The sequence below is a fragment of the Jaculus jaculus genome, chromosome 8, assembly GCF_020740685.1.
Source record: "Jaculus jaculus isolate mJacJac1 chromosome 8, mJacJac1.mat.Y.cur, whole genome shotgun sequence".
NCBI classification, from domain to species: domain Eukaryota; kingdom Metazoa; phylum Chordata; class Mammalia; order Rodentia; family Dipodidae; genus Jaculus; species Jaculus jaculus.
This window is the reverse complement of record NC_059109.1, coordinates 115129149-115141457: the sequence shown is the minus strand read 5'-3', so window position 1 is coordinate 115141457 and position 12309 is coordinate 115129149. Positions and strand designations below refer to the sequence as shown.

At 39.0% G+C, this 12309-nt stretch overlaps 1 protein-coding gene across 2 annotated transcripts in view; it reads left to right on the top strand.

Moving 5' to 3' along the window:
• The first annotated feature begins 3601 nt into the window (after nt 1-3601).
• The window catches only part of LOC123462789 (serrate RNA effector molecule homolog), a 44555-nt gene continuing 35847 nt past the window's right edge, over nt 3602-12309 (top strand). For both annotated transcript variants that reach the window (XM_045156364.1, XM_045156363.1), the window contains exons 1-3: nt 3602-3707; nt 5350-5487; nt 7494-7558. In XM_045156364.1, the coding sequence (XP_045012299.1) occupies nt 3649-3707; nt 5350-5487; nt 7494-7558 (262 nt within the window). In that variant the 5' untranslated portion in view covers nt 3602-3648. The remainder of the gene's footprint in view (nt 3708-5349; nt 5488-7493; nt 7559-12309) is intronic.

The following is a 12309-nucleotide window of genomic DNA, read 5'->3' as shown; positions in this document are numbered from 1 at the left end:
TTGAAATGCATGTGTTTTCACAGTCGTGTAAGGTCAGTTTCCAAGCTCAAGCATTTCTCTTGAATGAAACTATTTGGAAATAGTTCATCTATTCTCAGTGTCACTTTGCATATGATACTTTGAAAAGGCATGTAACAGAGGGACAACTTTCTTCTATGCACTCATGTTAAGTACTTATGTTGCAGAAATCTGTCACCCCTGAAAGGGCTCAAAAGTTAGACCAAAGCACAAGTACACCACAACCAGTTTTGGTGAACCAACGAGTTTATTAGGGTTCCGTATAGAACAGGGTGAGGGGTTTGCTTACAGGGAGCATGGTGACTCACGTGCAGCTACATTGTGGAAAAGCTCACCGCAGCACAGGCGATGGCTCACAGAGGCTGCATCTCTGCAGTGCATAGCACAGCCTGGCGGCAGCTTGGCCAGACTGCAGAGTCTCAGGCGGCACTACAGGATTTGCAGACTGCTCAGGTTTCGGCAGTCTCTTCCCAGGCATTTTTTGTTTTTTTTCACTTCAAATGAATCTTAGGGGGATGGGGTCTTGTAAATTTCCTTCATCTTGTTGACTCCCCAGTTTCTCCCAAAGAGGGGAACTGCTTCACTACAGAGGAAACTGCTCTACAACAATTTATGAACACTCAATGATCTGTTAACGCTATGATTTTTTCTATTCTATAGTGTCCTCTTCATCAAAGTTTTCCTAGCTAGCTTAAAATAAAAATATAGGAAATAAAAATTGCCCCTAGAAGTTGGCTAGTCTCAAACATAAGTTCTTGATGAATGTGGATATCTCGATGCTGCTGTAAAAAAAGTTATATTGTGTGTGATATACCTCTCTAAGTGGTAAGACTGAGGAAAAAAATATCTAGAAAAAGAAATTGATCAGAAAATATTTAGGCCAACTTTGAAATAAGAAAATTTGAAGGAAAACATCAAGTGGTTTTTACAATTCATTTTAGATGTATTAATATTGTGCTGTGGAAGTGGGAGGTAATGGCTCTCTTAGTTTGAGAAAGGTGTTGAATCATAAGCATGCCTGCAGAGGGACTTTAGGAGGACTGTGGAGAGACCAGACTGATAGTGACAGGGTGGTGATTATATGGACAATTTAAAGGAAGAACTAATAAGGCACATGAATAGTTAGTTCCCTATCGTTTAAGAAACAGCCACAGAGCTGGAGAGATTGTGTAGCGGTTAAGGCACTTGCCTGCAAAGCCATAGGACCTAGATTTGATTCCCCAGGACCCATGTAAGCCAGATGCACAAGGGAGCACATGCATTTGGAATTCATTTGCAGTGGCTGGAGCCCCTGGTGTGCCCATTCTCTCTTTCTACCTGCCTATTTCTCTCTCTCTCTCTCTCTCTCTCTCTCAAATAAATAAAAATAAAATATTAAATAAAAGAAACAGCCACATAGAAAAGGGCCTAAACCATGTTCTCAGATGTGCAATACTTTCCTGGGAGTTGGAGATATTTCACATTGCATCTTTGAAGAATCGGGTTGCCTTTTTGAGGTTTCGATTTCTTCTGCTGTCCCTAACGCCAGGAATTGAATGGAATTTTCACTAATTGCACGTCTTTATTTCATTTATCCTTTTACCAAAATCTTCAAATGATGAAGGACTTGGCCCTGGGGATGGAGGTGAGACTGAAGTGATGCTTGTCTGCCTGACCAGACAAGAGCCAGACCTAACGTTGTGTGCTGTTGTGACAAGGAGAGAATTGAGAATGTACAAGGCCAGGCTTTTCCTACAAAGTTTATCTCAGTAAATCAAATAAGAACTATTGGCTGCCTGTATGTACCTGTTGTCCAGGACCTATGTGTGATCAGTTAGCATGGGATCCAATTTGGTGTTTCCTCTTGTCATCGACTTTGCCTTTACATATAGTTGAGTCCACAGTTGATGTTTAATTTGAATTTTATTACAGATTTTATTGTTTACAAAATACTGAAATGTTTAAGAATAGGTTATATATTATGTACTACTTTTCTAGCAATGGGATTAACTTTAGCAATTAGAGTTTTTAAAAATTATTTATTTGGACTAGAGGGATGGCTTAGCAGTTAAGGAATCTAATATTTCTCAGTGGTTAAAGACACTTACTTTCAAAGCCTGACAGTCTGGGTTTGATTCCCCAGTACCCACATAAGCCAGATGCATAAGGTGGAACATGTGTCTGGCATTTGTGGTGGCTAGAGGCCCTGGCACACACACACACACACACACACACACACTCCCTCTCTCCCTCTCTCTCTCTCTCTCTCCCTGGCTCTTTCTCTTCCTCTCTCATAAATAAATAATTAAAATAAAATATTAAAAATATTGATTTATTTGCAAGGAGTGAAAAAGAGAGAGAAAGAGAGACACAGAGAGGGAGAGAATGGGTGCGCTGGGGTTTCTTGCTACTGCAAACAAAGTCAAGATGCATGTTACACTTTGTGCATCTGGTTTATGTGATTACTGGGGAATCAAACACAAGCTTTCAGTCTTTGAAAGTGTCTTTAACCACTGAACATTTTATATAAAAATATTTTCCTTTGCCCATACTTTAAACATATGCTCATTTGAACAAATAAACCTCTAAGTTTTAACAGGTAAGTCACTTTTAACAGTCCAGCCAAGTTGTGCATTATTGCAAACAAAATTATATCATTGTCCTCAGAATTGTCTCTTAACAAGACTCATGAATTGGTGACTTTGGTTCTGGTAAAAATAATACACAATATGAAAGGTGGCCATGTTATGTCATTGTCTCATTATTTTTATTTAGTGTAAAATAAACTAAAGAAGGGGTAATTTATGAAGCCACACACACAAAAAAAATTAAAAGACCAGGATTGGAGGCGTACACCTTTAATCCCAGCATTCAGGAGGCAGAGGTAGGAGGATCTCCATAGGTTCGAGGCCACACTGAGACTACTTAGGGAATTCCATGTCAGCCTGGGCTAGAGTGAGACCTAAATAAATAAATAATTAACTAATTAATTAATTAATTAATAAAAGTAATGGCACAGGCCTGGAATCCCAGCACAATGGGGAGAACTTAAGTAGGAAGTTTCTGAGCCAGGAGGCTAACCTAGGCTATATAATAGTAGCATATAAATTAGTAACTAAGCAAAATTAAAGAGATCTTCAATACTGGACATCTATTTTAAATTTCTCTCCCAGATTGGGGGTATTTGAAAAACGTATTTTGCTTATGGTTATAGCAGGAATCCTAATACCTTTATAATCAGCTCACCTTTCACATGATACAATGAAAATATTACTCCCCTGCTTTGGAGTTGTTGAGATGAAGATGGAGCTCCTGCCCTCAGGGAGCTCTGGGCTTAGATGGAACCATTGCCCGACTCAAAAATACTCATCAGTTTGTACATATGTAGTATTTCTCAGGAAGGTAATCATTTAACGTGAACTCTGTGGGAGTCTGAGTTCATGTTGCAACCCTAGGCAGGGTGGAGCACTTAAAAAACAGGGGCGCACGTGTCAGTGTGCAGTGGGTTGAGAGGAAGAAAGCGCTGCTGAATTTCTGTGCTAGATGTTCATGTACAAGGGTGGTGTTAGGTTTTCAGCTCATCTCTGATTTCTTGTTTAACAGAGGCAACTGCCACCACTTTTACTGGCTCTTCAACAAAAACAGGAGGAGATGGCAATATTCTTAATCAATAACAATGCCAACATATTCATATGTGATAAGGTGTTAAGGTACAGTCCTTTCAATTTGAACTGATATACTGTGTTCTATAGAGGAAACCATCACTACTGCTAGAAATATCACACTGATGAAGATTAGTTCAGGATACTGTGAAATTACATATTGTAGGATATATATTATCATATCATATGGACTGCTGTTTGTTAATTGTAATCCATTTTGGTTATATAAATGTATCTAACAAAAGGTTTCATATATTTAATGGTATAATTTAAATATTTGTGAATTAAATAATTGGGGTTTTGTTTTAGTTTTGTATTACAAGTGAATGCTTAACTATTTTACAATACTTTAACTCTCTGCTTCTGACATACTGTTCTTTTAAAATTGTATGTTAAGCAGCTCACTCTCTTCCTACTATTTTCTTTAAATGCTTTATGAGAGAGAGTGGCAGGGAAAGAGAGAGAGAGAGAGAGAGGAGGGAGAGAATGAGTATGCCAGGGCCTCCAGCCATTACAAAGAACTCCACGTGCATGTGCCACCTAACCTTGGTCCTTAGACCTTGCAGGCAAGCACCTTAACCACCAACCCTCTTGCTACTGTTTCCCCACAAAACTGTAAGGCAAAAAACAAAACAAAAACAAAAACCTCCCTGCTATCAGCTGCTTTTGGCTAGATGCTTTGTCTGAGCAACTACAAGCAGAAGTAAGGCTGTGATGGTACCATGGGCAGTACTGCTGTAATCCATATGCTATAGGCGCAGGCCTCAGTGGTGGAGGCAGCACCTACACCTGCTCTGTGGTGAGCCAGGCGATGTACATGTCCCCAAGCACCTGCTCTCAGCAGATGCAGACTCTCTTGGTCTCCTTGGGCAAGATCATCAAGCTGCGCCTCTCGCCTTTGCCAGTCTCCTGTCTTGTCTGCTTTGCTAAGTTCCAAGATGTAGACTCGGTAATTGTGGTGCAGCATCTGCCAAGCAGTGTGTTCCTCGACAGAGCCTGGGTGGTCTTAGCATCCACTGAGGAGTTACTCCTGATGACACTAAGGCTTTGTCTGTGTTGGCAGCTGCTAATTGCAGTGTGAGTCTTCTGCTTGGTGGTGGAATCCTGCTCCCCCAGCCCACTCACTCAGATCAGCACTGCGACTTTGAGGCTTTGGGAACTCCACCTCTTGACCAGGCCCTTGCAGCTCCTGGGCTTCCTGGAACAAGTGTGACCTTTCAGTCCCTTGTTCCAGCTCAGATGCTGGAACTTAGGAGTCTTATAACTGTTGTCACCATTATTATTGGTATGGTTTTATACTAATGCTATTGCCTTAAGCATGTGGATAGATTTTAGTCTCTTGTGAATTATTACTCTACACACATCAGACCAGGGAAGACATAGGGAATGACTCATCTACCTCTTTAAATGCTTCCGATAAATAACTTCCACACAATCATTATCCACTGAAGGGTATGAAATTTTGAACTCCATTGTGGAATGTCAAGCAAAACAAGAAGCTTCCTCTTTGTTTTGTTCCTTGACCTTGCTGGTTATCTACAAAGATGACCTGTGCTCATCTTTGTACATTTGTTAGTAAATGGTCATTTCTACACAGACAAATGATTTCAAATTGGCAAATTATGTATAGTTATCTATTCAGTACTTTTTATTAAATACCCAATATAATGTTTTGTCTCCATTATTTTAGGACCAGCCTCATCTATGCTGTTAGATATGAATTAGCAAAGGCTGCAGAGGTTTTACTTGAGAGAGGTGTATCTGTCATGGCAAGAGATGGTTATAATCTCACGGCCATTGAATATGCAGTTGAAAATAAAAGTAAGATGTAAGTATTTAAATTAAAATTGTAGCTATCATCAAGTGAATGTTAAAAGCAATTACAAAAATGGTAGCTTCTCCATCAGGAGAGGATTTCTTATCTACTTAAAGACAATTGAAATGGCAGTGATATATCCATGTCATCATTGAGAAGCTAAGCACTCAAAAGAAGGAACAATGGATGCAGGACTCTATGCAGGGTACTTTTTGAAAGGCTGGGACTTGAACTTGACTAAAGTGAATATTCTATCCTTGAGTCACACTCCCATTACTTAGCTCAGGAACTTTCAGAAAGCTGTATTTGAGGATAACAGCATTTTGTGCTTTTATTCTAAATATAACACAATCAGGGAGTACACATAACCTCATATCTTTGATATGCTAATTAGCTTTTGAGTTTTGAAATCACTGGGTTATCAAACATTCCTGTTACTTTCCTCTGAGTGCTATCTTTGTGATTCTGCTCTTCTATGATTTATTTATTTGTATGTGTTTGAATGTGTACACATGTGTTGGTATATGAGTGTGGGCACATGCATGCTATTTGAACTCCCGAGAACTTAAGGAATTCTTTACATTACAATCTGTTGTTATGAAAAAAGAAAAAAAAAAGAAAGAAAGAAAAAAGAATACATTGTAGTCATCCTTTGGTTTATTTTGTGCTGTAGTTTTGCAGCTCAAGCTGACCCTGCAGCCAGACATGAACATCCATTCCTGCCCTTTGTCTTTACTAATGGAGTGTCCTGAGTATTCATAGCAATAGACACTGAGTCTTAAAAGTTGAAAAGCAGTGTTCACATATATGCATGTTTCTGAGAGCACCTACTATTACTGATTGAACACTATTCGGCTGCATCTGCCAGGGCTCTGAGCTTTAACAACACAGACTGACAGAAAACGGACACTTTCAAACCCTTCTAGGGAAGCCAGGTGTTAACCTAGACCTTTATAGTGGGTTACCATTGAGGAACTTGTTTGTCCCCTTTTCCAGTCTGAATGGGGACCATTCTAAACTATCAGATAGTGTCAAATTATGTAGGAAGAGACTGGCATGCCCTCTCTTCTTTAATACCCTATACCCTACACTCAAAAGCCCTTCAAAGAAGCCCGTGTATCTTCTTGGCCTCAGTGTTAGGAGGTCCACATCAGCCTTCCCAGAGAGAGTGCCAACTTCTGATTAGTCACTCAAGTGACATTCTCCATAGCAGTGAGACCCTTCTTACCTACTTGAGTCTGTGCCTTGAGTTTTCAGGATATTTTCAGTTCTTGCTTTACCACAAGACCATTAATCACAGTTCTCTGAGTCTGAAGTACATTATTTGGAATTAAGAGAGGAGAACCCCATTGTGTCTCATCAGAGCACAAGTGTGAAAGAGAAGTTTGTCTTCAAAGACAGTTGCAGATGAAGCTGGTGCCACAAGAGTCACTCTCACAAGGATCTACTGCCTCAGGGCTTGAATACGTAGATTGGTTGAATATTTCCTCATTACTTCCTCATTTGTATATTAGAGCCCATGTGCAAACACATATCTAGTTTTATTTGGGATTCTGGAACAGCTCAATCAAAACAAGCAAAATCACCCCATTGCTTTTCTCTTTGTACGTACATGTTCTGTAGACTGTCAATTTATTCACAGCAACCTAATGAAGTAACAGTTAAGGTATTATTTTTAGAACATGTTTCCCTAAGAGAAACAATTTGATCTAAACAAAGCACCAGTTGGTTATAACAAATCATGATGCTTTTCAGTAAGCTAGGAAAATTTAATTCATAGCCTGAGGTGGTTTACTTTTGATTCCTAACCATTTCACCCCCCCCCCCGCCTCATTTTTGTTACAAGTTATGTAAAAGTTTTAAAATCTTCAGTTTGAAGCATATGATTAAAAATTCAGGTAGGACTGTTATAATAGTATCAGAAAAAAAAACATGGAATTCTTTAGTGCATTGGGCAAATGATTTCCATATTAACATTGAAACAGTAATTTTATTTACCACTTTTTTGTACATTACAGTCTTCCATTGTTGTTGGCTTACGCCAAGAAGAGGAGAACAACTTCAGATGATAGCGACACATCATGTAAGTCTTCTGATAGTTCATTACTATAGAGCTTCCTGCCCTAGATAGTACAGTCAGACTGAGAATATTTTGATTCCAAAAGGTGATTCACAAAGTGTAGTGCTGGGGAGACGACTCAGTAATTAATAGAGACACTTGCCAGCAAAGTCTGTTGAACCAGGTTTCATTTCCCAGTACCAATGTAAATCCAGATGCATAAGATCCACTAGCACCTGGAGTTCAGTTGCAGTGGCAAGAGGCCCTGGTACACCAATTGTTTCTCTCTTTCCCTCTCTCAATTAAATGAAAGAAGAATTTTAAAGCAAAGTGTAAATTGAATTCATAGTTTTTCTGATGTGTCTCCTAATAGTTTACAAATCAGAATTCTTTAAAGTAAATTGTGAAATTTATAATCTGAAGGGGCCTCTTGTCCCAAAAATTGCCATTTTAAGGTGGCTCTTGAAAAATCTTATATATGTTTGGTAAATTATAAAAAAGATATTTAAATTTTAGCATGCTACTTGCTTTCTTGATGGTCACAGATAATTGGACTTGCAGCTTCCTATTCTAATTTTTACTAATGAATGCACTTTGCAATTAGTAACTGAAAATTATCACATCTTTTTTTATATAACTAGAAGCACAGAAGAACAAGTTGTGTCACTAAGACATGATAAAATATTCAGCCCTTTGATTTATTTCCTAGCTACACACGTAACCTAATTTGGCCTATAGGTTCTGTAATTATTCCAATATAGACATGACCACAATGATAATCTTCACCTATCTCTAATGTAAATATGATTATTCAACTAAGTTCTCAAACTTTGCCTGCACTGCACAGTAATAATGGTGTGAAATGCATAACTTCCTTGGCAGATTAGGTCACTAAGCCCCATGGCCACCTGTACTCTAGGCAAATGGTCTATCCTTTACTAGACTTCAGGCCTATTTTCCATTTGGTTTTCCTACTTCACATAGAATCCAATAGTAAACTCTCTGCTTATGGGAAAGTGTTACTCCTAAAGTGCTTTGCCTCATAACAGATGAGAAGCAATAGAAATTATAATTCAATTATGCTGCTAAATAAAGTACAAACACATGATGGGCATGATCCATCAAAATGTAGTAAGAGGGCTGGAGAGATGGCTTAGCAGTTAAGCGCTTGCCTGTGAAACCTAAGGACCCCGGTTCGAGGCTCTATTCCCCAGGACCTAAGTTAGCCAGATGCACAAGGGGGTGCACACGTCTGGAGTTCATTTGCAGTGGCTAGAGGCCCTGGTGTGCCCATTCTCTCTCTCTCTATCTATCTGCCTCTTTCTCTCTCTCTTTCTGTCATTCTCAAATAAATAAATAAAAATGAACAAAAAATTTTAAAAAAATGTTGTAAGAAGAATATCAGCTCATCCTTCTAGACATTATTTTGTGAGAAAGAGGGATTTTGTAGGGAAAAAATAAGAAAGTAAAACGGGAGATTTGATGGTAAATTTTGAGCCATGGTGAATAAAACTGAGAACTTTAATTGGATTTACTGTGTATATGTTCACACCAAAGACATGAACAATGCTCAGCCAGGGAGTATTTCTTACTCCCATTCAACTGAGTGCCAGGCAAGAGGTACAAACCCATCATCATTTTACAAAAGACAAATATAGGCTGGAGAGATGGCTTAGCTGTTAAGGTACTTGCCTGCAAAGCCACAGGACTCAGGTTCAGTTCTTCAGGACCTATATAAGCCAGATGCACAAGGGGGCACATATATCGGGAGTGCATTTGCAGCAGCCAAAGGCCCTGGTGTGCCCATTCTCTCTCTCTCTCTCTCTTTCTCTCTCTCCCTGCCTAGTTCTCTTTCTCAAATAAATAAAAATTTTGAAAATGACAAGTATGTGTACATATATGCATCTGCCCAAGTATTTTATAAATACATAACATTCTCTATGGTTACTGAGGAAAAAAAGAGTCACGAGTGATTTGAGTCTATAAATAAACAGAACCATGGATTGGATTCCCAGAACTACAATAACAATAATAACAAATATTTGGCAGACTGTGCTGTTGTAAAAACCCCAACTCTGTATAGTCCTAATGGAAAAACACTCAGCTTCATTTAAAGCAAAACAAAACCCTCTATGTGTTCAACTTTCACCACTTATTGGAAGAAAGACCCAAGGAACAGTAAGGAGGCCAGTGGTTTTGGCTTGTTTGTGAAGCAAAAAGTTTGTGTTTGTGAAGACTCACACCAGTTGCTCTACTACAATCAAGAACCAGACTCCCACTTCCTGAACTCACTAAATGCCCTTGAGCTTCTCCCAGTGACACGCACTAAGATTCCTTGAAAGATGGAAGAATAGAGCCTTGCGTGGTGGTGTACACCTTTAATCCCAGCACTTGGGAGGCAGAGTTAGGAGGATCACCACAAGTTCAAGGCCACCCTGAGACTACATAGTGAGTTTCAGGCCAGCCTGAAGCTACAGTGAAACCCAACCTCAAAAAAAAAAAAAAAAAAGATAATAGATAGGTACATAGATAGATAGAACAATAACATTATAACCCATAAGTCAGACCTATCAGACATCCAAGTATGACTGACCAAAATTACAGATATTCCCTCTACCCCAAAGGTAGGAGAGGACTACCTAGCAAGAAGTGGGGTCATTTTGGGTCAAGCCAGACCTGCTTTGGTTAGGACCCTCCCCTTATTCTTCTTGGAGGGCTCAAACCTAGAGACAATGAAGGAGTGTCTGCTGCACCCCTGCAGCCTCGTCTTGGATGCTTTGCAAAAGCTTTCCTCACCTTATGAGTAGCGGAATTTTCAGTGACTTTTTAACTATAGCAGCTTTTCCAAATTGCCACAGGGGATGGACACCCCTCAGTGCAAAGTCACAGTGCCTTCCAACACACGGGCTTCTTGCAAGACTTCTGCATCAGCTTGTTGGCTTTAGAGAAACATCTCCATCCAAAGACCCATCTGTCCACTGACAACAAGATGGGCATGGACTGTGTTCAGGGCACAGGGGTCAACTTCCCACGGAGGGGCCGTGTCCTTCTGAGCCACAGGAGGGCAACAAGCGAGAAGACAAGGGCCAATTCAAGTTTTGATTGAATCGGCAACCCCAATTACATCAGTGAACTGGCTGCCTAAACCCTGACTCCTGATGGGCCTGGACAAGTGAGGAACAGCACTGAGGAGGAAAGGCCACTTTTTTGGGCCACCCAAAAAGATCTTCATGGGCTAGGAGTGAAAAAAGTCAATAAGTCTGCAGACGGGCTCCTGATAAAAATGGTTTTTTTTTTTTTTTTTTTTTTCTTTTATTTATTTTGAGAGTGAACAGACACAGAGAGAAGGAACAGTAGGAGAGAGAGATGAGAAAGGGGCCGCCGGCAGGGCTTCCAGGCCTGTGGGCAACTACGAACCTCCAGACGGCCGGTGACGGCCCCTTTTGTGGCATCTGGCTAACGTGGGACCCTGGGGAACAGCATGCCTCGAACCAGGGGGTCCTAAGGCATTCACATGGCAACGCGGTTAACCGTCTAAGCCATCTCTCCAGCCCCTGATAAATGTTTTAATGCAGCAATAGATCCATTTTATTTTTATTTTTATCAAATATTCTTATCAAATTTCACAGATGACAATATGAAACAAGCACAATGGTTTTGCAGTACAGTTTCAAGGTATATGCAAATTAGAATACAGAGTTTAACACCTGTGTAACTGACATTTTGAACTTTACATTTTCATATAAAACTTACAATTTCAAATATTAGCCAATCTGATAACTTTCTCATAATATAAAAAGGATGACATGCAGATTTTCACTAAACAAACTACATAAAATATTTAAAGTAATCATTAAAACTCAACATTAGAATTTGTAAAGATTAGCTATAGAAATATATTGGCAAGTCACTCTTTTTATAAAGGTACCATTCGCTACATTACAAAATAGTCTCTAAGACAAAACTCCCTCAACTAACTGTTCTATCTCAGAACCTGACAGCCCTTACATGAAGTTGATTGTAAAATTCTCTTGTAAATCTTTGGTATGCATTTTCAGAAGGTTTTATAAAAAATATTTTCAGAGCCTTCGTAAATACTTCATTCTATTAAAGCACAAAAGTAATGGGTATTCAAAAGCATTTAGGATATAGAATCAAATAACCAAATCAGTATGTATTTGTAAAAATCACCTTTACCAGAGTAGGCAAAAAAAATACCCAACTATTTAAAAGTATCAAACTTTAAAATAGTCCTTTTCCCATTTTTCTGACAAAAAACAAATGCTACAAAATCATCCCACTTCATTCATGAACCTAGCAAGCCTTTTAGGAAAAGACCTTTGAAACAGTTAACCCATTCTTAAAAATCCTCTCCAGGTCCAACAAACTTACTTTTAAAAACTCATCTAAAAAACTTCACAATACGACAGGTATACACAATCAGACCACATAATTTATATATTTAGCAATGTATCAAGTTTTCTTTTACATTTGTAATTTAGAATTTATTGGTAGAAATAAAATGCACATAAAACCACATGCAGCTGAAAAAGGACAATCCCAAGAAACAGTAAGAAATGCAAACTTACAGGGTCAATTGATTTACAAATTCAATTTACTAAATTTCACCTTATATACAATTTTTGGATTGACTTAGAAAACTTGAAATGCTGAAGTTCACTTCTTGAGGATGTTTCTTGTTTACAAAGCCCCTAGTTGTGCCAGTAGCTTCTTAAGGCCATTTGCCACTTCATTCTGTGACCAGGTCTCTGCAT